The sequence below is a fragment of the Anser brachyrhynchus genome, assembly GCF_964034855.1.
Source record: "Anser brachyrhynchus genome assembly, chromosome: 1".
Lineage (NCBI taxonomy): Eukaryota > Metazoa > Chordata > Aves > Anseriformes > Anatidae > Anser > Anser brachyrhynchus.
Genome location: NC_137694.1, coordinates 194,744,366 through 194,770,759, shown reverse-complemented (window position 1 = coordinate 194,770,759; position 26,394 = coordinate 194,744,366). Strand labels below are relative to the sequence as shown.

Sequence of the window (26,394 nt, the reverse complement as noted above, 5' to 3'; positions counted from 1 at the left end):
GCCAGCCTGTCAAGGTCCCTCTGGATGGCAGCATGGCCCTCTGGTGAATCAGCCACTCGCCCCAGTTTCGTGTCATGTGCAAATATCATGTGAACTCTATTCCTTCCTAGTACAGCTACATCATTTCACGCTTGGGGAGGAATATATTCAGTACATTTTGATAAAAGCACAAGTAGCGCTATGGGTTCTTCAGTGACTCCATCTGCATTAACTTTGAGTAGTTGAAAGAATGGAGGATAGAGAAATGGATCTGAATACACTCCAGGTGCATTCACATCCTCTGCTACTTCCCTGTCTTAAGGTGGTTGTTTAGAAGCACTGGGAAGACTTCACAGACATCATCTCCTGTTGAAGGCCGTATGTCATGCCACAATCAGAACAAACTTCATATAGGTGGGCTCGTATAGGTGTACGAATAGAGAGATACTACTCTAAGATTTTTTAGTTGTGTGCACAAACCTTTTAGGCAACTAAGATACTCATCTTTAATACAAGAGCAGAAAAAGCAACGTATAGGATAGAGAATGGGATGGTAAGGAAGAGGAGGATCAAGGAGAAGAAAGAAAAGCAAAATGGGTAAAACAGAGAAATGTGGATAGAGGGAATGGATACAGAAAATGAATTTGAACACCAGCCTTATGATTTTCAATATTTTTTTTCCATTTAAAAAATATTTCTGAAGTTAAATGTAAAAAATTGTTGATTCTAATTGAAGGTGCATACATCCTATATCATTCAGCGTAATGCCTTGAGAATTGTTAGGATTAACTTTTTATTGTGATGTTGTTTTTGTCTTATTATTATATAATTGTGAACATATTCTCCAGTATTCCAAACATTTTGACAATTACTGTTTTTTCTTTGTTTTAAAAGACCAGATTGTGTTTATAAAATACTAAATTACTTTGAAATGTAAAGGGTTACATTGTAATTTTTTATGACCTGAAACAGCAGTTCATCCAGCCACAGAAAAATGTACTGGTAAAATATTCATCATAAAGATAAAATAGAATGCTTTGCAGAGAATTACAATTTCCTTTTCATTTTTATGTTATTTTTGTTTTATTTTTTTCTTTAAGAGATGAGACAGGAGGATTGGGGTACCACAAGTCATTGTATGATGCTCTTCAGTCTTTACGAGATAAGGAATTCTCTGCTTTTTATGACACTCTTAAAGATGCAAGGTAAAAAAAAAAAAAAAAAGGAAGAAAAAAAAACATCTTTGTCAACATTCTGCTCTTATAGAAAGGGGCAGGGGGAAGGAGAGATGGTAGTCACAAGTTAGGTATAAAAGACTTGTGGTGGTTTTGTGGGCTTAAATGAAGAGTCATTCATAGAATAAAATCAGTTCTTCTGGTGTGCAACTTAAATTCTAGCTTTTTTTAACATGAATTTATCTTTTGTGCATATCCAATTTGCGTGTTGAGATTCATTTCTAGTATGCATTTTTTTACTTAGCAGTCCTCTGAAATGGATTTGAATGCTTACTTTTTCAAGTCAGTTATAACACATGCTTTGGAGTTTATAAATATGTTTATCATGTTTTCACTTATTGACAAATTTAATTTTTTGAACTTTAACGGTATTACAAAATAATTCCAGGCAGAATAGATTTGCTGTTTAATTTCTTCTCACTGTGGAAATTATTTTATGGATATTTGGAATTCTTTGCGGATACTGGAAAAAAAAAATTTCTCTGTTAAATCCATAGGGTGAATGAAGTGGAAGAGCTATGCAGAGGCAGTCTTGAGTCTGTGTATTCTTTATATCCAACGCTTTGCAGACTACAGCTAATTGGAGAGTTGGAAAATATAGGTCCAGTATTTTCCAGGTATTTTTTAAGCATTGTTTTATACTGCTTTTTCAGTTTTCTGTATGTTTGATAATCGAGTCTAGCACACAAATAAAATGACTTCATCAAATTTTATTCCTGGACATCTCACATTCCATCTTAAAAACTGTATGAATTTTATCTTTAGGACGGGAAGACAAATCCAGATCGTCTTTATTTCCAGACGGGATTTATTCCTGGTCTAATTTTAATTACTTGATACTATAGCAATATTATATTTTAAGTAATTTTTTTTCTTTCCTTTGTTTTGAGTTCCCTGGTGCACCCCAAGGCTGCAACCATATCTCTTAGCCTTTGGTTTGCTAAAATGACTGAGTCAACCTCCACTAGTTTCCTTTCTGACACTGTTTTCTACTTCCTTGATCATCCCCGTGGTTCTGTTGAACGTTATTTCTGTTTGAATCACTTTTGTAGTGGACCAGTATTACCATCAGTGTTCTAGCTGAATTCTTAACATTGCTTTTTAATAGTGTTATTAACTTTGCCTTTTTTCGGCCATAGCTGTATCAGCTTGATAACTTATAGTCATTCTACAGTCATCAGACCTTATGAACCTTTGCTATTTACAGTTAATGAACTGTCTAAGAAAGTCACACATACAGTGGCAACCTATACGGCTGTAATGCCACAGTTTTGAATTTATTCTTATTTTGATCGGTATTTAACTTACAGAACAAAGTAAGAATTTAGATTTCTAATCTTTTAAGCACTCCTGGGACTGTATGCATGTGATTCCCTTTTGATGTTTTTTAACGCTTAATCAAGAATGTTTACAGCGGGGGTTTATGGACTCTTCTTTTTGAACTGTAGATTGTGAACTACCTCTGTACTTTACTGTTGTCACTCGTCTTGCGTTTCACTAATATTTAGCAGGAATTGATAACAGATCTTTTCCGTTTTGGTAATAACTGCAGATCTTCTACTGCTCAACAACTGAACGATATTTATTTGAAATGGCAGAGACAGTCCCATCTTCTCAAGGACAGTGACTTCCGTTTCCAGGAACCTATCATGGCTCTGCGCACTGTAATTTTGGAGATCTTACTTGAAAAGGAGGATGAAAATACAAAAAGAGAATGTATTAAAGACATCCTTACCAAGCATCTAGTGGAGCTCTCTAAATTGTCAAGAACTGCTAATAATACACAGGTAACAAATTTCAGGAAAGATCAGTGATGGATATTTAGGTTTTTAGTTTATAAAATAACTTGATTTTTCAACCGTACTGAAGATTAACTGTATTCTAAGTTTATTCAATGAAACAATTATTTAGAGACTTGAAATATGTAGAACTTACTCATGAATTACTCACTGGAACAGGCTCCCCAGTGAAGTAGTCACTGCACCAAGCCTGTCTGGATTTAAGAAGTGATTGGACTGTGCACTTAGTCGCATGGTCTTTTGGGCAGACCCGTGCGGTGCCAGGAGTTGGACTTGATGATCCTTATGGGTCCCTTCCAACTCGGGATATTCTATGATTCTATGAATTGTATTTATTGGCATGTTTTCTAATTTTTGATCATAGTTATAAGCCAGTCTCTGAAGTGGATAATACTAAGATGAAATTTTTACAGCAGAATGCTCTTATAGCTCTATTAGGTTATTCTGGTATAATTTTATATATCCAGCTTTCACTTGCATCGTGTTGTTCTAGTGTCCCAGATTAAAGCTGCAGAAAGAACTCTGTTGCGTCTGTATATTGAGTGTTATCTTTGAGGATTTATAACCTCAAGGCACCTTTGCATTGTGTTAAATCTCTCTCTGTGAGTGACTTAAGGGGATTTGCAGGAACAGTGGTTTCTGCAGCTGCTAATGCTGAAAACTCCATTTAGAATTCAGAGTCAACCTTGGCTCATTCTAGCTAGTGCGTCTGCAAGTAGTAACTCAACAAGAATTTTCAGAGCAACAATATCCTCCAAGAACCTCTGAAGGAAATAATTCCAGCTAAATATATAACTTGGAAACATGTTTAACACTTCAAATGTGAAAGTATATTAAAATGTGATTTCAGGAAGTTTCTAACTCTCTTTGTGCATAATGGTGTCATTGGTAGAAAGCTGTCTTTGATTTCATAAACTGAGAGGTTTACTCAGTGCCTCTGGAATTATTTGGGAAATTTTCTTAATCATTTTTTTATCTCATGCCTGCGCAGTCACTAACACAATTCTGATGACTGGCCTGTAAGAGCCTAAACAGAAGTTCAGAGTTTTTCACTTAGATTTTCAGGTACAGAAAAGGATTAAAATTGAAATGCTATTTTTGGGGGGGATTAAAAGGTTCTGGAAGATCGAGCCAGTGTGTTTCTGGAAACACTATCATTCCAGCCTTTTCAGTGCTGTATGTCATGGATAACTTTTGGAACATACTTCTGGACCTTATCAGTCTTTCAAACCATGTGATGATAACTCTTGTCTTTTGGCACACCACTAGCTGGCAGCATAAAGTGTCTGGATGTGGGAAAGTTTCTGGGGAAGCATTCTTCACAATTAATGGCTTTTCTTCCTCTCTGTTGCCACTACTATCCATTAGGAGGAGTAGAGTGCTGTACAGAATCATCACACTGACCATTAATTGAAGTACTCAAATTTTCATTTACAGGCATTCCTACATTTTAATTACTTACCTTGTGTAAAATGCTTATTTAAAAGTTTGAATGATGTGGTTGTTAGTTGCACAGCTTGTGAAAATACACGTTAGCCTCAATCTTCAACATGATTAAAAATAGTTTGCTCTTCATGCTATCATGTATTGATGCTAGATTACTAAATAATAAGGATGTTATTTCACCAGTAATATGAGTAAAGAGGTAGATAAACAAATTCATATATGATGGTCACATTTTTTGTATTATTATTTTTAGGTCTCTTTCAACATAATAATTGTGTATTTATCATTTTAGCTTTGTGATTATTTCAGCAGATACTGATTGTAGGGTTTCTGTACCTTATATTTCCAAGTAATGTAAAATGTTAAATGTTGATAGTTCATTTTGGGGTTTGTGAAGTTCAATTCCATATTCTCTTTTTGCTGCAAGTCAGGATTGTCTGCAAATTCATAGAATGATGACTTCATCTCTTTCTTCAAAATACATTCCATTCTTAGCATTAGATAGAATATGCTGCACATGTAGAGCAAATTAAGATGGAGTTTAAAAACAAAATTTGTTTTAATGTCCATGTATTTGACTTAAGGAATTGTTGATGATCATGTATTTTTTTTTTTCAATTTCAGCTTCCAGAAAGAGCTATGTTTCAGATCAAACAATATAATACAAAGCAATATGGAGTTTGTGAATGGCAACTAGAAGAAGCTCAGGTTTTCTGGGCTAAAAAGGAAGAGAGTCTTGCACTGAATATTCTTAAAGGACTGATAAAAAAATTAGATGCTGATTGGTTTCAGGTATGTGCTATATAGTGTGTTAATTTATGGCAATTAAATTATTTAAAATTGTATTGCCTCTTCCTGAAGCTTTCCCTTGGAAGAAAATTAAAAGTTTGTCTGTGATATTACTAAATTTTTCATTCTCAGAATGTCTGAAAGCAAAAATAGCTGTATTAGCAAACCTTAGCAGGGGATTTCAAAGTTACCTGTAAGAGCAGAAAATGTCAGGATTCATTATTAACTTTTCTGCCTCTAGTGCTACCACTGTGAAATTTATAGCATTTTAAAATCAGAGATTATTTCCCTTGATATAAAAAAATAACTTGTTCTAAACAAAGCTATTACATAGAGTTGTATCTTCTTGTTCTGTGCCAATAGTTATATGGACTAATAGCCAAGCAGAGTTGTTTAGGCATATTGTATTGGGAACTGTAATAGTGTACATGTTTCTGTTACAGGAAGAGTCATATAAAGGATTTTATCTCTTGTCCTTATTGTGCAAAAAAAAATATATATATATATATATATATATATATATATATATAAGAAGACTCTAATGATACATATTAATGGTAAAGAAACACTCCTTCGTTGTAGGCATTTCCCTTATGTCTGCAGGGAGTCTTTGTGAAGAGGTGGGAGTATGATTTGGGGCTTCTGTTTCAGTGGGGGTGAAGCTGTATCACAAACTATACAGAAATTCCAGGCAGGTTTTTGGCTGATAAACTTTAACCACTGTACCTTAGACTTCTCTGTCCCTTGAACTCCAGTATCAAGGGACACAGATGTGATCTGGGGCACTGTTTCACATCTTTGAATCCTTCCCCGTTTACAAGCACTCCTGGGCTTTTTATTTTTATCTTGTACCTCTGAAAATGAAATCTTACCTCAAAGATTAGTTTCTCATCAAACTTGACTTCACCAAGTGCCTCTGGATCTTGGTTATTTTAGATCCCTTTGAAAGCTTCTTGAAAAATCACACCACTTGATGTGAAGCGAAGACTATATTCATATCTCCAGTTCAGAATACAAGAACTTAAACAAAAAAAACCCTCTCTCTTGTCTCAGTAATGAAAATAGGAAGTTCCTAAGAAAACTTGTAAAGAATAGTTGAGCTCTATAGCCAGAGTACTCCTCCAGACTAATTTGTAGCACAAGAACTTCCGGATCCAGAGGTAGTTTCTTTGTGTGTAATTCTTTACTTTTTTTTTTTTTTGTACCACAATTTTTTCCAGTCACTTGCTGAGTTTGTGTAAGTTTTTAATATTCAAATGTTGTGGTTTAACCCAGCAGGCAGCTCAGCACCACACAGCTGCTCACTCTCTCTCCCCAGGTGGGATGGGGGAGAGAATCAGAAAGGGAAAAGTGGGTTGAGATAAAGGCAGATTACCAGGTAAAGCAAAAGCCATGTCACTCCAAACATCCCCCCCTTCCTCCTTCTTTAACCCGGCTGTTACTGCTGAGCATGATGCCTTATGGCATGGGATGTCCCTTTGGCCAGTCTGGGCCAGCTCCTGGCTGTGTCCCCACCCAGCTCCCTGTGCACCCCCAGGTACCTCGCTGGCAGGGCAGCACCAGGAGCTGAACAGTCCTTGGCTCTGTGTGAGCGCTGCTCTGCAACAACTAAAAGCATAAGTGTGTTATCAGCACTTTTTCATCAAAAATCCAAACACACAGCATCACACAAACCTCTGTAAAGAAAATGAATCATCCCAACCAGAAGCATGACACCAAAAAAACTCTGTGACAAGGAATTCCACAGCTCAATACTCATTGTTTTAAGAGCCGCTTGCTTTTGTCCATTTTGAACCCTCATCTTCATTTGATGATAGTTCTGATCTTGGAAAAAACAATAATTGCATATTCCCTGTCACCATTCTTCATAGTGAGGTAACGCTTTCTAGTTCTGTTTCTAGTCAACCATCTCACAGTCCACTGCTGTATATATGCCATGTTCTCTGCCTGCCCTCTTCATGCATCATTTAGCATTTATTTTTTTGCTGGTAGTTTCATTTGCTTTTTTCATTCCATTTATTTTCTTGTATTGTCTGTCATAAGTTTTTTAGTCTGTCATTTTATCACTTTGAATAACTCAACATCATCACCGGATTTTGTTCACTGTGCATTGCCTTCCCCAGATTATTGTCTTTTTAACAGCACAGATCACTGGGTCTTAGGAGCATTTTCATGGGTGACTAATGACCCTGTAAAAAGTGGCCCACTTATTTCTCTTTTTGCTGCCTATCTTACTTTTTTGCCCCTCCAGGAACCATGCTTTTTGTTTCTCGAGGCTTTGTTTCTTCAGGAGCTTTTTGTTGAGGAGCCATGTCACACAACTGCTGGAATCTCTTGGAGTAGACTGGTATCAGACAGTTATTCCTTATCCCTGTGCTTGTTGACTTCTTCTAGAAGTCCATTTGAGCTGGGAAATGGGATGCATCTGAGGATGCTAAGACAGCTGGCTGTCATTTCAGAGCCACTCTTGTATCACCTCTGAATGATCATGGAGATAGGGAACATTCTGATGACACCAAGAGGCAATCACATCCATATGCAGAAAAGGCAAAAAGCAAGATCTGAGAAACTACAGAGCAGTCAGGCTCATTTCAATTCCTAGGAAAATTACAGAACAGGTCTTTAGGGAAGTTATTTCCATGCACATGAAGGACAAGAAGGTGATTGGGAAAAGCCAGCACAGATATACTAAGGATAATCAGTCTTGACTAACCTGATCATCTTCTGTGATGAAACAGTTTGCCCAGCAGATACAGAACAAGCTGTGGATGTCATCTGTCTTGATTTTAGCAAGGCATTTGCAACAGTCTCCCACAATATTGTCCTCGACAAGCTGGTAAGATACAAACTGGGTAGATAAGACCACAAGACAGGTGGAAAACTGGCTAGACAGCTGAGCTCAGAGGGTGGTCATTGATGATGCAAAGGCAGCCTGGTAGCCAGAAAGAAGTGAGTTTTCCTCAGGGTTTGTTACAGGCTCTGATACTATCTTTATGAAAGAGATTTATGTGACAGGACTCAATTCCTTCACCAAGTTTGCATATAACAGCAAACTGGAAGGAAGAGTGACTGGTGAGTCAGACAGACCTCAATAGTTTGGAAGATGATACCAACAGAAGTTGCACGAGATCAGTTCTTCACCTGGGACTGAGTAACCTTAAGCAGTGGTACGGGTAGGGGTCTGACCGGCTAGGGTGTAGCTTTGCCAAAAAAGGACCTGGTGGTCCCGGTGAACAGCAAGCTAGAACAAGTTGCCATCGTGCCCTTGTGGCAATACAGGTGAACCATGTCCTGGGCTGCTTCACCAAGGGTTGAGCCAGTAGGTTAAGAAGTGTGATTGATTATTCTGCTTGGCACTTCTTAGCCCATACCTGTCCAGTTTTGGTCCACCCTTCAACAGAGGCATTGAGAAATTGGAGAGGTCCAACAAAGGGCTATGAAGGTTATTAGAGGAATGGGGAACTTGGCACAGGAATAAACATTAAGGATTGGTTTTATTCAGCCTTGAGAAGTGAAGGCTCGGGGCAGATCTAATCACAGTCTTCCAATACATAAAAGGGGGTTGTAAAGATGGAGGTAACTACTCACAAAGATGTCCAGTGAAAGAGCAAGAGACAATGGGTGCAAGCAAGAGAAATGACATCTGGATACGGGAAAAAAAACCTCTTCACCACTACCACTGTAACAAATTTCCCAGAGAAATAGTGAAATCTCCCTTGCTGGAATTTGATAGTTCAAGATTGAGTTTAGGAGGGTCCTAGAAGCTTAATCTAAAGCCCTGTTTTCAGCAGAAGGTTGGGACAGATGATCTCTTCAGAGGTTCCTTCCAGCATGGACTTTTCTGTCATTCTGTGGTTTATTTTTACAAAAGCTGTTCTGGATTTTCTTTATATTCATCTATCAATTCTCTTTGTGTTTTTGTTGTTGTAATTATAACTCCTCTTAGTAATACTAACTCCTAATAAAGTCTAATAATGCTTTCATATTATATGTTTAGGTTGTCTTCAAGTTGTTTGCTGGTTGGTTTTTTTGACAGTCTGATGGTGGGTTCTATGTTTTCCTTTGACAGGATATTTGATTTTTTTGTATTTTTAATTTTTCACTTTGATAAAACTTGATTTTGCATACTGATGTGGTAAAAGTGTCTTCATCTTCCTTACCTTTCTGTTTAGCCATGATAGTTTTCTTAGAATATTTTTTTTTCTTAGAGTATTTTTTGGAAGTTACTAGGCATTCACTTTGAATCTGTATACATTATTAAGGAATATCACACTTCAGAAGGTTGGAGTATTTAGGGCAAAGTTCTGTACCTATCAGGACAAAATCAAGAATTTGCTTATCCTCTTTTCATTTATGTGATTGTTTCATGTATCAGTTGATAAAGGCATAAAAAAATAGTTCTAGTCTTACCTTCCAGTGTTACATTTACCTTGGAGTAAGGAGCTTTTGTGTTTTTGCAGTCTATGATATTCATCAGCATTTCACAGTCAGTGTTGCCATCTTGATCAGGTGGTCTTTAATATATACCCTATGCTCAAAGTATTTTGGAAATTTGTCCTGCTGTAGAATTAAAGCTGAGCTTCCAGTCTGGAGGCAAGTCCACTGGAAATCTACTCCATCATCTTCTCAGAGTACTTTTAACCAAGTTTCCATGGAGAAGTCTGTCTGAAAAATTTGATGATCACACATAGTTATCACAATACCTGAATGTTTCCTACAGCGTGCGCTATGGTCCTTCAGATTAAATGGGGATGTTAGAAATAACATTTCTGGAAACACACTCTGAATTTACTTTATTTTTATTAAAATTTGTTATTTTTTATTGTGTTTTTAATTGTTCAAACTGTCAGGTATTTTAAAATAGGCACTCTCCATTAGTCTTATAGAGAATGTGATTTAAGGTTATTGACTACTGTATATGTAGATAGTAAATGCCATTGTAGATGCATTACATGTAACAGGCCTAAGTGATTAAATTATGTTTAGAAGTAAAAAGTTTTATAAGTAGCCTACCGAATATGTTACAGGTATTTTCATTTGCTGTCTTCCTCTTCTTTTCTTTTTCCAAAAACTTTCTTTCTTAAAGGTGGAGAATAATCCTCATCTGAAATTGATGTATACAGAGTGTCTGAGGCTATGTGGAACCTGGTTAGCAGAAACGTGCTTGGAAAACCCTACAGTCATCATGCGGAAATACTTAGAAAAGGTGAGTCTAGTCTTTGAAATGCACAGCCTTTGAGATAATGCTATGTTAAAATGTCAAGTGAATTTTACAATGTAGCCTTCTTTTTTTTTGTGTGGATTGAAAATACAGATTCTTATAAAAAAATAAAAATTTCACAGGTTATTATATAACACTGTAATATGACTGCTATTCCGGTTTTCCTTTTTCCTTCTACCCTATCCCCATCTTTTCACCTTCAGCATAGATCATTGACTTTCATTCATTACAGTCTCATTCCAGGTGCTGGAAGGTCTTGCACTAATGTTTCAAAGTACTGTATTTTTTTTTTATAATCTTAGCCATAGTAGAAACATTTTTATTAATATATGTCTGCTCTGCATTTCTTTATTTCTATTTTATGAAACTGTACATAGTTGCCTGTTACCTTCTACATAGTTTCTTTGATGATTTGAATCAGTGACTTTCACATACAATTTCCTTCTCTTTTTGGCACTATCTTCGTTTTTTCTTCTTTATCTTATGATGTAAGGTAAAACTAAGTTGCAAAACTTCATGCCTAGTTGCTCTGAAAGACAGATGGTGGTAGGAGAATTCCTGTATGGTTGTTAAAGCTGTTTGATACATGATAATATTATTGACAGCTTGCACTGAAACACTCCTCAAAGGTTAAATTCACTTAGAAAAAAATACTCATCCTGGTCGGTTTTATTTTATATATATGTATATATTTCATCACAGGCAACCTTAACTAATCTGAACAAACAAGTGTCCCTACTTGAGCATGGATTTGGACAAGATGACCTCAAGAGGTCACTTCCATTCTGCGATTCTGCGATAATAGAGTTTGGTCAGGTATTATGCAGTAGTCACTATTCATCTGATTATCAGGCTTTTTATTATTGTAATTTCCCTTTTAGGCTGTGGAAATTGCTGCAAGCCACAGTGGAGACAACAGTGATGAGATGAAGAATGGAAAGATGAAGGCTTTCCTGTCTTTGGCTCGTTTCTCAGATAGTCAGTACCAGCGAATTGAGAATTACATGAAATCCTCAGAGTTTGAAAACAAGCAGGCATTACTGAGAAAGGCCAAGGAGGAGGTTGGCCTCCTGAGAGAGCACAGAGTTGAGAGAAATAGGTGAGTGTTCAGACTGAGAGGTGGTTACTGTGGAGCCATTAAAGGCTTTGTCTTTACTAATTCTCTGTCTGTCTGGGCAAGTGGTACAGCATGGTTCACACCTCTACAACTGAATTTTTCCTTCTCTTCATAAAACAGTGGCTGAACCCATAATACTTGTTGCATAGAGTTTCTTTCTTAACTGGGCTTGGACATCATCTAAGAGAATTGCTAGTTGGTGTGGGCCAAAACTAAATCAAGGAGCATTACAGCAACAGCTAAACAGTATGGATGATTTCATCAAGACTGAGATTATATCATTAGAAGGAAAAAAGACACTGACTGAAGATTTACTTAGAGTGGTGGGTTTGTGTTGGACATGCACCAAAAGAATAGCTCCTACAGTTTCATTTTGTAGATGTTTATTTTACTGGGCTTGTTAATACACAACAAGTTTAAAGAGAAAAAAAAAAAAAGGTTAAATTGCCAAGCAACAGAATTTGGACAGCCTAGTCTGTTCATTGAGAAATAATGTTGTTTAAAAATAATGTCTGTTCACATAGATATACAGTGAAGGTTCAGCGAGAGCTTGATCTGGATGAATGTGCCATACATGCCCTAACTGAGGATCGTAAAAATTTCTTGTGTAAAGCAGTGGAGAACTATATCAGCTGTTTGCTAAGTGGAGAAGAACACGATATGTGGATCTTTCGACTCTGTTCCCTGTGGCTTGAAAATTCTGGAGTTGATAGAGTCAATGAAATGATGAAGGTATATGTTTACTGCTTTTTTTCATTCAATTATCCACCTTCTCCTCCTCCTCCTATTTCTAAAGGATGAATTATAGTGGTGTGATGTATGCTTTCCTGGATAGCTCCTTAGCATTTCCATCAAAACTTTCCTTTTTCAGTCATTGCTTATCAGTTAGTTGCTCATCAGTAACACTGTAATTCTCATTGCATTTTAATTTATTTTAGCAATTTACTTTAGCAAGTCTGTAAGATTAAACATATCTCATGATCTTTCACTGTCGTTACCTTGTTCTTTACATACCTTGAATGCTGCCCATATCCTTCTATGTCCTTTAGTATGTTATTCTGGATATATTGTGTATACTTTTGGGTGAAAGGATGTAGTTTTAGACTATCTGTAGAATGCAGCAACCATGGACCAGAAAGGTTCTCATTGTCAGGATGTTTTTTTCGTTTCTGCAGTGATGCGGGATATCTGTTAATTCTTGCATGAATGATACGTATTTATAACAGACATCTGTGTAATTTGTAATTGCTTCATTTTGTGTTAACTTTGTATTAACTTTCAAGAGTAGAAAGTGTTCCTTTACTCATATTTTTAACACACAATTGTTTATTGTCTTAAACTAGGTTGTAAATTTTTTTATTAGGAGTGTTTCTTGCCATAGTGAGTCTAGAAATGTGGGCATTCTGAATTAATGTATCTAAGCTCTGCTCTAGTAGAATAGCAAATAGTACTTTCCTCATCAAGGACATTCAAGAGGCAGGAACCAAGATGATGTGATACTCACTTGATCACTCAGCAATAGTTACCCTGTTAGAAAAAAAAAAAAAGCAAAATCAAAATTTCTAACCTGGTATTTTATGATTACAGTCTTTTTTTGGTGTTTAATACAGCTTTCTTGCTGAATTTTCTCTACTACAGAAAAATGCAGAGAAAATCCCTTCATACAAGTTTTTGCCTCTGATGTACCAGCTGGCTGCTCGAATGGGAACCAAGATGATGGGTGGTCTAGGATTTCATGAAGTTCTGAATAATGTAATTTATGCTTTTTTGTATCTAAAGATATCTTGATTGGTTTAATGATGCATACTCCTAAATAATATGTATCTTCCTTTGTGCAGCTATAGCACAATGAGTTATGGAGGTGGTGATGCAAAATCAATATTGTGGGTGGAGGGAGAGAGAGGATTGGGGAATTCTCGTTGCTACTTTGTTGTTTTTGTTGTTGTATAAGCATAGTCTTATGCATGTATAGAAATGTACCTTGAATGTATTACAATTCTGGAGGTAATGTCTAAGTGATATCACTACTCTTTATTTCTTACGAAGAGCCTTAGTAGCTCAAAAAAATAATTATGTTAATTAAGTTGTTTTATTTCTTCTGTACAATTTTCAATAATGGGATCTTTTTCTTTTCCTTGACAGCTGATGTCTAGAATTTCACTGGATCATCCACATCATTCTTTGTTTATAATATTGGCTTTGGCAAATGCTAACAAAGATGATCTCCTGACAAAACCAGATTCAACTAGAAGAAATAAGTTAATTAAAACTGCACCAAAAGAAATCTCCCAGCTTGATGTGGTAACTATAAAAAATTCTATTTCACTGTATCCTATTCAGTTTTGTAAAAAAAATACTTATTTATTTCAAGGGCTGTCTTAGTGTAGAATTCAGCAGCAGAAAGAGTGGGAAGAAAGAAGTACTTTGTGACAAAAAACATTCTTTTGCGTGTGAATTGGTAATTACGGTTGACATTATTTTTACTGAGGCTAAACAAAACATAATTAACATTTCCTGCAACAAATGCCCCCAGTTATTGCACAGAATTTTGTGATGAATGTCCTTGATGAATTATTCTTTAAAAGGCACAGTAAGTGTCTAAAAGTTGCAGTAAGTGTTTGAGTAGGTTTATTGTTTATTGTTAAAAGTAAATACTGAGCATCTTTCTGCTTTAAGTGATAACATCTGTTCTAAGTGTTTAGTCATGCGCAGTATACCTTTTGTTCCTTTGTATGACTTTAATTTGCTAAAAGCCATGATGAAGTGTAGTACTGAACTGCAGTTTCATGTTAATGTTGTCACTGTTTAATTTTTGTTGGAATCTGCCAGTGGAATCATCTTGTATCTGGATTAATGTCCTTTTTCTGCCCCATCTTTATAGTCCTGGCATGGTTGTTTGTCATTGCCCTCTTATCCCTCATTGAATGTTTTCGTAGGTCTCCCGTTTCCTTCTGGAGAGGACCCACAATTTCCCTAGTCTTCCTTTTGTCACCGATGTACCTATAAAAGCCTTTCTTGTTGCCCTTGATGTCCCTGGACAAATTTAATTCTAACAGGGCTTTGGCTTTTCTAACCCAATCCCAGGCTGCTCCAACAATGTCTCTGTATCCCTCCCAGGCTGTCTGTCCTCACTTCTACTCTGTAGGCCTTCTTTTTCTGTTTGAGTTTGCCTGGGAGCTCCTTGTTCATCCATGCAGGCCTCCTGGCATTTTTGCCCCACTTCCTCTTTGTTGGGATGCATCACTCCTGTGCTGGGAGGAGGGGATCCTCAAATATTAACCAACTTTCGTGGGCCCCTCTTCCCTCCAGGGCTCTTTGCCCCATGGTACTCTACCAAGCAGATCCCTGAAGAGGGCAAAATCTGCTCTCCTGAAATCCAGGGTATTGAGCTTGCTGTGCTCCCTCCTCGCTGCTGCCCTCTGGGATCCAATGGTGATCTTTAAGGTCTCTTCCCACACAAACCGTTCTATGATTCTAATTGTACTTAAATGACCGCATGTTACTATGCATCCTTAATCTTACAAGATGTAGTTTGCAATCGATATTTGTATTTTATTGTTTTTTTTAGGACAGGATGGAGGCTGCTAGCAATATAATCAATATCATAAGAAAAAGGAGAGCTCGTATGGTTAGAGATATTGAAACCCTTTGTGATGCTTACATCATATTAGCAAATGTAGATGCTAGTCCATGGAAATCTCAAAGAAGTAAGTCTTGAAAAAAAGATTTTCATTTTCAATAATGAATATATATATATATATATTCTTGGATGAAAAAAATATTTCTTAATACTTGTATATAGTTAAAAGAGATACTGTGATAACGTTGTGCCTTTTGATAAATGTAGAATTTAGTCTGGATTAAAAGTTGTAGTAGTTGCTTGTACTGTAAGGTATGGACTTCATGAGTATGCAACACCATAAAACTCCAGTTGTGCAGTGGTCATTTCCATCAGCTCAACAGACGTATGCAGTAGGATTTTGTGTCCCAAAAACTGTTTTTGTGAACTTCAATGTGTGTTTATAATTCCAAATGTAAAGGTATGAATTCCGTTTAATTACAGAAGGAATAAGTATTCCAGCTGACCAGCCAATTACTAAACTGAAAAACCTGGAGGATGTTGTTGTTCCTACTATGGAAATTAAGGTGACTGAAGTTGAAATAGTTATACATTGTAATATCAAATCTTAGATCCAAGTTTCTCTAATGACAGTCAGAGCATTTCTCTCTTCATCTTCCCATGTTCTTTACAGGCCAGCCTATCTGGGTACTTTTCCTGTGAGGTGGGAGATGCGGGGTGAGATCCTTCCCTTTGGAAGGCCTTTAGAAATTTTTAGAAGACCATGACCCCAAAGTCTAGGATAGCAACTTATCATAGAAAGATGATTTTGCCACTGTTAGCACTGGCTAGTCTTTCATCATCAGAAGGGGTGATGAGGCACCTAAACAACAGAGAGGATGTGGGAATCGGAATCTCTTATTTTATAGGTGCTAGCTCAGAGTTTTGAGGAGGCATTTAACGTACATGAAGCTGTGAGATTAAACAGATCTGCCTCTTCTGCTGTTCCTAGTTGGCCAGCTTATGTGCTTTAGCTCAGTAATTTAGTAATGGTAAATGATCTGTTCCCATTAGCATGAGTTGTCGATTAGATGGGTGCATCGGCACCCATTCTTATATGCCTGAGTAAGTGAGCATGCTTCCCCTACCTAGGAAACTTAGCTGTTTGAGGAGTGTAGAGTTGCATTTTGGGCCAGCCACCTAAAATGTAAGTGTTTGAAGCTGAGCTTCCATATGTTGGAAGTCCCCCTGGCTATCTCTGTACAGCCGAATAGAACAGGCCAAGGGAATATTTTATGCTGTTTGACTTCAGAGGCCAGAAATTGCCGCCCATGCTAAATAACATTTGTTTGTAGGGCTCCTCTTGGTCCCTGCTGTTGCACCCTTGTGAGATACAATTGTTATTGTCTTTGTTTTTCTTCTTCCCCTGTACAATTTATCTGAAACAGAAAGAGGTCTGTAATATAAACAACTCAAATGCAATTTCCTTACAGCTAATGGAGTAGGGTTGCTTTGTGGCATGGGGATATCCAGGATGGTTTAAGATACAGACCATACAGATTTGGGCAGTTTTAGAATTGTAGTTTGGGTTCATTTGCAGGCTAATGTAAATCTAATGTCCTCCAACCATATATGAATATTTTCTGGGAGAACGCTAGTTGGCACAGGCTGAAATTGAGTTATTATTCTTGTAGATGACAGAACGTTTATATTAATATTTAGCATATAGTTTGCAAACAAATCATTAATGCTTTCTCTGAGGGAAATGGAGATCGTATTTTTATTAATTTTAAACTAATATAATTTCAGGTGGATCCCACAGGAAGATATGAAAATTTGGTGACAATAAGGTCCTTTAAGCCAGAATTTCACTTAGCAGGAGGCCTGAATCTGCCTAAAATAATAGATTGTGTAGGATCAGATGGCAAAGAAAGGAGGCAGCTGGTTAAGGTAGGTTCTGTCTGTTGTAGGGGCATCTCAGAGATTTGGCATGTTGGAATTTTTTTTTAAGTTCTCATGTCAGTTTTCTCTGGTATCACTCGCGTACTAAATGCAAAATTTTCACAGTTCAGTGTCAGTTTTCTCTGTTCAGGGCTTTAATAAAGGAAATCACAAAGTATCTCATAATATTTAATATTTTTGTAAATATTGTCAACAATATACAATAGCTTATCTGACAATTACCAGACCTGCTGACTTCTGTGGTCATGTGACTAGTGACCTAAAAATAAAAGCTGTCAGCATTTTGTGTAAAATACCTCCCTTTTTCTTTTTTTCCTTGTATAAATATATTTATTTTCCATGTATAAATATATGTAAATATAATTATCATTCAGAGACAATTGAATACATGCATGTATACACACAAACCTCTAAACAAAAAATTTTCATTAAACTCAGTTGATGTCATTCTGTCTGTCCCTGATGGCTTTGTAAACATTCATCAGCTGCTGCAAGAATTCTGACTTCCTGTTAAGTATGGGGTAGTTTTGAAAGTCTTAAAGGGAAGCCTGAATCTCCAGATGTGCATTCCTTAATCAGAACTGCAGTACCAACTGATGCTGCTTCAGCCGTGTGCTGGATTGCTAAATACGGTGAATGCAACACCTTTTTTTAAAAAACATAAAAGGTACCTTAAGGAATGTAGGTTCATTGAAACCTTAATTGAATAACATTTGTGAAAAAAGAGAAGAAAAAGGTGATAATTTAAGTTAATTATAATTAACTTAAACAACTGAGTACTATTAGAAAACCAAATGTAGACATTGATTACATTTTATTACAGTTGATTATTGTGGAAAAGTAACTTGTGTTTTGTGGATTTATTTTTTCTGTGTATTTGAAAGATGCAGAACAAGAAGTCGTATACTGAAAAAAGTGCTCTTTAACTGCTTTTTCTATTTATACTACAGGGACGTGATGATCTGAGACAAGATGCTGTTATGCAACAGGTTTTCCAGATGTGTAATACATTGCTCCAGCAAAACACTGAAACACGAAAGAGAAAATTAGCTATCCGAAGATACAAGGTAACCCTGAACAGATGCTGCAGCAGAGGAATAAGTACTACTGATACTGATAAAGCATATTTTCCTATTCTTCTCTTCTTAACCCAAAGACAATTTAAAAGCTTATCTTTTATGTGGTGTTAAAAGTGTCACTGTGCCTTAAAGTGTAGAATAACCTAATTATTACTTTTTTTTTCAAATCCTTAAAAAAACCTGCCTCTCAATGTATATTTAAATATTATTCAAAGCTTTCTGTATATTAACTTATATGAACTTTATATGAACAGAAATGAAGTCATTCGCTGTCTTTGAACTACAAGTTGCTTATCATTGAAATTGAGAATAGAAGTTTGTTTATAAATTCTTGTTAATTTTAGTCTTGCACTATTCCTTCCAGTTGAATCCAGAAGACTGGTCTAGCGTCTGTTCATGCAGAATTTGAATTGCAGAACAGTTTCTGTTGGAATTGGGAATGCGGCAATAAATTCTAATTATAAACATAGAAAATGTATTTAAACAGGAACTTCCCCCCCTTTTCGTTTTTTTATGTGTTAGGGATTATTATAGTAATTGTGATGGTGACCTGAGTAAGTGCTCTAAAAGTATAAGTTCTTGTCCTTGACAAGTGAGAAATGTGTATTCTGGAATTTCTAAAGAATTCTGGAATTTCTAAAGAAAAACTGCTAGCATAGTCTAAGAAGTCACGGTTTGATTCACATTCTTAAAATAGTTCTCAATGAAGATGCATGTTTGCACATGTGTAAAAATGAATGAGAGCAGGGAGGAAAAATATGAGGGGTTATATTATGAGATAAAGAGACTTCCATAAGAAAATAATAATAAAACAATAATAAAAATAATGATAAAGGAAACAGGCAGTAGCTATTTCTCTGAGGCCCGGAGATTGTTCATTCTCAAGGCAAGTTGTGTCTTCTAGAATACTAATCCAAACAAGCAAACTGAGTAGGTTAACTAAGTTGTACTGAAGTATGTAGTGAAAGGTCCTTTGGGCTAAAAAAAACTTTGCAAGGATATGCTAGAAGAACCTTGAGTTTATGTTATATATGCATACCTATACAGTAAAATCATATATTTTGGCCAGCTATATGGTTTGATTTTGTGTCTTTTTAAACAAACGCAAATATCCACCAATGCTCTGCAGTATGTATTCGTAGCTGTGTGTGTGTTTCCCTCCCCATGCAGCACTGGTTTTGTTTTCACAGGTAGTTCCCCTTTCTCAGAAAAGCGGTGTTCTGGAGTGGTGCTCAGGAACAACTCCCCTTGGGGAGTTCCTTGTGAATATCGAGGAGGGAGCTCACAAGAGATACAGGCCTAAAGATTACTCCAGTTACCAGTGCCAGAAGATAATGATGGTGAGTCAAAATAATTAAAGAAAAATATCTAGCTCATATTCTGCTACACAGAAAAGGTTTCTTTAAGTATTAAAGGAGAAAATAAAGTTATACTTTTAGTATATAACAATGGTATTAATGTATCTTCACACTAATCTGAATGCAGCCTGGAAAGAGTCTTTACAAAATAAAAATTGCTGAATGAATGTTTGCTGTAGGAAAGATTTTAATATAGCTAAATCTCCAGGAAATCTGTGAAATGTTTTCTAGAATATAAATACATTGGAATACCAGAACGGTCGTTACAGAGACCCAACAGATTCAGTATAAAGTTAACTTAGAAAATTAACTTATGCTTGTCATGTTTCTCATTGCATTGAAAAATAATTTTGTTTTCATGAATAAGCCAAAATGCTAGATACTAATCCTTGGGGAAAATGGGTTTAGAATGCAGCTGAGACGAATGCATGTTCTTAACTGCCGTAAGGCAGTGTGAAGAGGTCTGGCTCCTCCTGTGCGCCGACATCCATGTACAGGAAAAAGGAAAGACTAAAGGAAGACTAAAAAGAAGAGTAAATAATGACCACTACCATATGTAAAGGACAATAAATTGACTCAGCACGTCACTGCAGACAGTTTTTACCTGTTGCTTTACTTAGCCACAATGTGCAAGAAAATAATTTCTTTTAAATCTGTATAGATTTAACAGGATAAATGTGTGCTTAATTGTGGCTTTGTACAGCTTTTGCATGTGACTGAATGAGTGAGAATGACTTTCTCACAACTGTGTGAAGCCATCAGAAAAGCAACAGAAGAGAGTGTGGGGGAAGTATGTCTCAACAAGATGCATTTACCTGTATGTAAAATACATGCAGCCACTGAACCAGAGAAATGGGATGGGTTTTTCATATGTAGCCCATGAGTTGTGTATGAAAATATAATTGTTTAGTAAAACAGACAAATAGGTGCATTAATGATTGCTGGAAAAAATACTGTTCATAGCTGAGAGAAATGAGTGAGAACAGCATTTGGGAGAGGGGGGAAGGGGTAGGGCTGTATTTCTCTCCAAAGCAGTCAATCATTGGAGAAACATTTCTTGTGCATTTAAAGGATGCGCAGAAGAAACATTCTGAAGAGAAATACAACATCTTCATGAAGATCTGTGAGAATTTTCAACCTGTGTTTCGTTACTTCTGCATGGAAAAATTCCTGGATCCAGCTGTGTGGTTTGAAAAACGGTTGGCATACACTCGCAGTGTGGCTACTTCTTCTATAGGTATTGTATTGAACTGTTAACATGGCTTTTTTAATTAAGTAAAAAAACAGTTTATACCATTTCAGATGTAATGCTTTTCAGCTTTTTTCAGCTGTCAGAAAAAGGGGGGGGGGGGGGGGGGACCAAAAAATTTCATCAAGAGCACCAGCACTATTTTATGAATTAAAATTTCTGACACCCCCCCTCCCCTTTTTCTGCAGTAGAAAGACAGAATTAAATTCTTTCTTTATTTTCTCTATATATGTGGTTTGTATATTTAACCTCTGGTAGTTTTTACCTGACTATCTGACTATTTCAGTTATTGTGCTTTAAGATTTTTTCATTTCATCTGTATCCTCAAATGTTTTAGCTGAGCTGAAAGGCTTAATCTTTTACTTCCCTTTTGCTGGCATCATTAGGTATGGCTGAAATGGTTATTTAAGCTTTGGCATTTTTCTTTGATTTTTCTGTCTCCATAAGTAAGTATAGACACACAGATTCTGGATTTCTTCTGGATGACTCAGTTTCATATCATGTCTCTGGAAGATATTTGATAGTATATTGTATACATTACAATAGACCGTATCTTATATGTTAGCATATTGTTTATACACTCCCTTTTTGCTGAAAAATTAAGTAAATCTACTGTCTAGCAGAATTAAGATGAAAGAATTTTATAGGAAATATTAATCTATGTCCATTAGGGAAAAAAAACCATCAGGGTTTCATTTGAAGGTTTTCTAAATGTGAGGACAGTAAAGCACCGAAATAGGCTTACATGAAAGATCTTATAATTTGGAGATTTTTAAAACCAAATTAGACAAGGATCACTTAGGAACTATTTAGGTATAGAGCTGCCCTGACTGAGTTATGATTATATGATACTGTGAGTTAAAAGGTTTTCTTAGAAATTGTAATAATAAGAAACCCCTCACTTTACCGTGTACTTGCTTTTTATCTTTAATTCAAAATTGTGAAATTGTTTGTTTAACCTGTCTACAGGGAGAAATGGGCAAGAAGTCTGTGAAATAGATAAAACCATCTGGTTTTGTGCATCAGAACTGCCATTTTGCAATTGCATTCAGTCAGCCTTTTTCTAAAATTTGTGGAATGACATTTGCTCTTTACTGGAGTAATACATTTACATGGGGGAAGAAATAGTCTCACTTTTAATTTGTTTCCATGTGTTAAACTGATTTGAATAATCTTCTCTTTGTTAAATGATCCCTGTTTCTTATGGCATGTAAATAATAGTTTCAGAACTTACCTTTTTCTTTTAGTTGGCTACATACTTGGACTTGGAGACAGACATGTTCATAACATCCTGATAGATGAACAAACTGCAGAACTAGTGCATATAGATTTGGGTAAGTGGGACAGAAAAGAAAGCTTTCATTTTTATTTACTCGAACTTTTTTTTTTTTTTTAACATGTATTTTATTTTTTCATTTAGGAGTTGCTTTTGAGCAAGGTAAAATCCTTCCCACACCGGAGACTGTTCCATTTAGATTAACCAGGGATATTGTAGACGGAATGGGTATTACTGGAGTGGAAGGAGTCTTCAGAAGGTAAGTGATCCTGTACGACATAGGGGTAAGGAGGCAGCAGTGTACTTACGGCATTATGATTGTTTTATGTTACGTAGTCTCAGTGCTTGAGGGGAGACTTAATTTCTGTTAATAATATCCAAAACTAAATGCTACCCTCTAAATCATACACTGTTATTCATGTACACAGATAAATATTCCATTATTGTTACCCAGTGTATCATATTCTTCACTAAATAATGGGTGAATGTCACCCTCTTGTGAATCTCAGGGTTGGCTCAGTGCTTCTAAAGGCTCCACAGCTAAATGTCATCCCTCAATTTACACTGCTAGGATTTGTTTTCTTCAGAGCTATGTACTTCCTTTAAAACTATACTATATATCCAAGCCATGAAGTTTCTTTAAATTATTTTGTTCTCTTATATCTGTTCAGTTTTTTTATTTTTAATTAATTTGTGGTCTTTTTCTTCTTTCAGTTCATTTATTTGGTATCACTTTGCAAGTGCAAAATATAAATCGCACAATAGATTTGAGCTGCAAGACAGACAACTCCCCAAAGGGATGAGTTTCTGTTAAGTTCCACCTTATTTTATGCTAATGACCTGAGAGGGCCCTAAAAAGCAGGTCATTTCTCTCATTGGAGGCTTTCATGATAAATGATAAAGGCGCTTGCAAGCCCTGAATTCCATGTCTTTGAAAAACATGTAATGTAAGCATTGTCTTTGTAAGGTAGCATTTAATAAGTCCTAATGCACATTTGTACTGTAAAGGAACAATCACTGCCACTTCTATTCTAACCATGATGCTCTCAAATTCACCGTTTCTTGTTACTTCTGAAACTTTTGTCCCATGATACAGAAAAAAATGAATTGGTTGTCTCTGGCAGAAGTAAATACAGTTTCCGGTGCAGATATTGTTTCTGCCTTAGCCATACCGACCTGTAAGTAACCGTATAGGTGTAAGCGTATAAACAAGGCATCTCAAGATTGGGTGTGAACACAGCCAGTTAACTTTGTAGTGTATGTTCCGATCCTGAAGTAGGTAAGGAGGCCGACCCTTTCCCTGAAGAGTACCTGTCTCGTAAGGAAAGTTTCTTATGACTTTCAGACGCCTAGTTCAGTGGAGAGTGGGTGTAAATAGCAGCTTCTACATCTAAAGCTGTTGGAGAGATTTCAGAAGTAGCTTAATGTCTCTGGCCACTGGCTCTGCTCATTTCATAGGAAGGTGCCCTGCCAAGATTCTCTGATGCCTTACAGAGCACCTCCGGCACGCACATTTTCACCCAGCCAAGCAGTACTGCCATTGTGGCATACCACAGCAATCAGTGGTGGCTCGGTGGTTAATTCTGCGTATAGAAACAGTTCAGACAGTGAATCTGGTAATTTCTTTCCCATAGGGAATTTATCAGTTCGTATATATTCGCCTTATGGTCATATAGTTCTAAATTTCTCCTTTTTCTCTAAAATGGAAACAAGCAGGTTACTCATATGTTAGAAACTAGCTTTTAATAAGAGTACAAGTACCCATTTCTAAAATGAAGGAAATACCATTTCATTTTACCAAAAAGAATCTAAAAATACAGTAAAATATTTTCTAGATGCTGTGAGAAAACAATGGCTGTTATGAGAAATTCTCAAGAAGCTTTGCTGACCATTGTAGAGGTAACTATTTTTTCATTCTTTCCGATAGCAAGCTGTCACAATATCTTCAATTTCTGGTCTTTGTATTGGAACACATCACTATACTGTTTAAATTTATATTTATGGCTTGTCTTTCTTTTTCTTTTCTATGTTTTATTCTTTGAATTTTCATTTAGTAGCATTGGTCAGATTTGTCAGTTCATGCAATCTTCAATAAAATCAAGACCAGTCTGTACTTTCTATGGGAACTATTTGTTTCAGGCATACACAGTTCTCCCTGTTCAGTAGCTAAAGTATTTCTGGCTGTGAATGTCAAAACTGAGTCAAGTATGCACAGTACAGACACCTGCAAATGATCAGATGTTGTTTCATCGTTATATTGTCTACTAAGCATTTTAGCCCAATATTACTGGATTTTCAAAAAAACAAAAAAGTTAAAAAAAAAAAAAAAAGAAGTTCTAATCTGGTTAGCATGAACATCACCAACTGACCGTTTCTGTTAGGGCACTGAGCTAGCTGTAATTAACAGTTTAAATTAAATAGATGCTTATTTACTGTGTAGGTGCTGCTCTATGATCCCCTCTTTGACTGGACCATGAACCCCTTGAAAGCTTTGTATTTGCAGCAGAGACCAGAGGATGAGGCTGACATGAGCTCCACACTCGGCGCTGATCCACAAGAATGTAAAAGAAAAGCCAGGTGAGAGATTTACTTTTTTTATTGTCTGTTGCTGTGCTTTACATTTGTATTGCTGAACATTGCTCGTTGTGGTCAGGACCATACCTAGCGCCACTGTTTTTCTGTCTTTATTCCGCCAGCAGCGATGACCAGAGTTTTAACAAAGTGGCTGAACGCGTCCTGATGAGACTTCAGGAGAAGCTGAAAGGCGTTGAGGAGGGAACGGTGCTCAGTGTGGGAGGGCAGGTGAACCTCCTCATCCAGCAAGCCATGGACCCTAAAAACCTGAGCCAACTCTTTCCTGGATGGAAACCCTGGGTGTGACTTGGGAGGTTCTAGTATGCTGTTAGAAGAAACCTATTTTTAAGCAGCAAGTGTCTGTGAACATTTCAAGTTTGTATTTCCCAATTAAACATTGGATCAGGTCAACTCTAAAGGTTTATACGTATTAGTAATAGGTGGATGCTTTGGGGACGGCGTGTTTTTTTTTTCTCAAGAACCTGTTACCAAGAAAGCATTCTGTTTTTCCTCCACTTCCGTTCACCATACAGTACAAAACAGCCAGTGCTGTGACATTCCTTATGACTTGCAAGGACTTTGCTCAGGCACGCTGGATGCATAGTGTTCTTTACCCTGAGATTCATCACCTTTGTCTAGCTGTTAAACAGCTAGTCTGGCGTACGATAATCCAGTATGGTGACACGGCTGGTCTGAAAACCAGGAGTCATGAAACGACTTAGATAAAGTGCATTTCAAAAAGGAGGGGGCATGCTTTAAAGATAATGCTTTAATGACACTTGACAAAAGTGTAAAAGAAAACAAGAGAACTTTATGTTTAAAGACTTGAAAGTTGTTTTTTTTTAGCTTTGTTAAATGGACAATTTTTTATAGAGATAAAGTCATTGAGTCAAGTGTAATACTGCTGTTTTTTCATGTTGAAATTATGCTTGTACCTAATTTTTATAGCGTTTCTTTAATGCTATGAAACAAAAAAAATCTTAGTTTTTGTAACTCTAACTCCTGTGACTGACTGTACAGTGAAGCCTAGCATACGAGCTAACCCCTCTAAAGTAAGCAGTCATTCTGTATCTGGAATACCTTTCAGAAACATTGAAGTTTCATTTTGAGCACACAAAAAAAGATTCTGAATGTACACATTTTTACAGAAGGCATTGCTTCTTTTGAAATAAAAAATAATAATGAAAAGGATAGTCTGTGAATATTGATAATGGAAGAATCCCCTCAAGTAAGTGTCACTGGTAGATTTAATAAATCTTTCTGAATCATCTCTCTATAAAAATATGAATAAAAATTGGTATCCTCTCACATTATCCTAGTTTACACTTTATGCATTTTTGCAGCGGTGTAAGTGAGGAATTTCTGGTCTCATTAACATTTCACTGGTGTTTATTTTATTCTCACAGTTTTGATGCTGCTGCTTTGTTTTATATGTTATTGTCAACATAGCAAGATGAATCTTTTGTATTTTGTTTTCATGAAGTTGGCATAAATTTCTGTTTATGTTTGGAACCAAATGTGTGTCCTGTTTTTTCTCTGACAAATAACTCATGCAGGAATACAGTGATGTGTTCTCTGAAAATTAAACTTATGTGACAAGTGGGAAAGGACTGAACAAAAAACACTTGAAGAGTTTTTACTTTTAAGCGTGGATTAAAAAAATCCAATATTGTTATTGAATTTTTTCCTCATACTTCTTATAGTGGAAATTCTGTGGGCTTTTTTGTTTGTTTTCTGTATTAAAGCTCTAG

General features: G+C 36.3%; 1 protein-coding gene across 1 annotated transcript in view; it reads left to right on the top strand.

The window, feature by feature from the left end:
- ATM (ATM serine/threonine kinase) overlaps window positions 1–26,160 on the top strand; it is a 77,599-nt gene extending 51,439 nt beyond the window's left edge. Inside the window, exons 44-63 of the mRNA XM_080580601.1 lie at window positions 1,080–1,184; window positions 1,712–1,831; window positions 2,767–3,001; window positions 5,084–5,251; window positions 10,335–10,454; window positions 11,351–11,568; window positions 12,111–12,318; window positions 13,225–13,338; window positions 13,729–13,887; window positions 15,155–15,293; window positions 15,650–15,732; window positions 16,955–17,095; window positions 18,058–18,174; window positions 19,377–19,526; window positions 20,616–20,781; window positions 22,041–22,127; window positions 22,214–22,328; window positions 23,905–23,968; window positions 24,510–24,646; window positions 24,766–26,160. Of these exons, the coding sequence (XP_080436727.1) occupies window positions 1,080–1,184; window positions 1,712–1,831; window positions 2,767–3,001; window positions 5,084–5,251; window positions 10,335–10,454; window positions 11,351–11,568; window positions 12,111–12,318; window positions 13,225–13,338; window positions 13,729–13,887; window positions 15,155–15,293; window positions 15,650–15,732; window positions 16,955–17,095; window positions 18,058–18,174; window positions 19,377–19,526; window positions 20,616–20,781; window positions 22,041–22,127; window positions 22,214–22,328; window positions 23,905–23,968; window positions 24,510–24,646; window positions 24,766–24,949 (2,830 nt within the window). The 3' untranslated portion in view covers window positions 24,950–26,160. The remainder of the gene's footprint in view (window positions 1–1,079; window positions 1,185–1,711; window positions 1,832–2,766; window positions 3,002–5,083; window positions 5,252–10,334; window positions 10,455–11,350; window positions 11,569–12,110; window positions 12,319–13,224; window positions 13,339–13,728; window positions 13,888–15,154; window positions 15,294–15,649; window positions 15,733–16,954; window positions 17,096–18,057; window positions 18,175–19,376; window positions 19,527–20,615; window positions 20,782–22,040; window positions 22,128–22,213; window positions 22,329–23,904; window positions 23,969–24,509; window positions 24,647–24,765) is intronic.
- The last annotated feature ends 234 nt before the right edge of the window (window positions 26,161–26,394 follow it).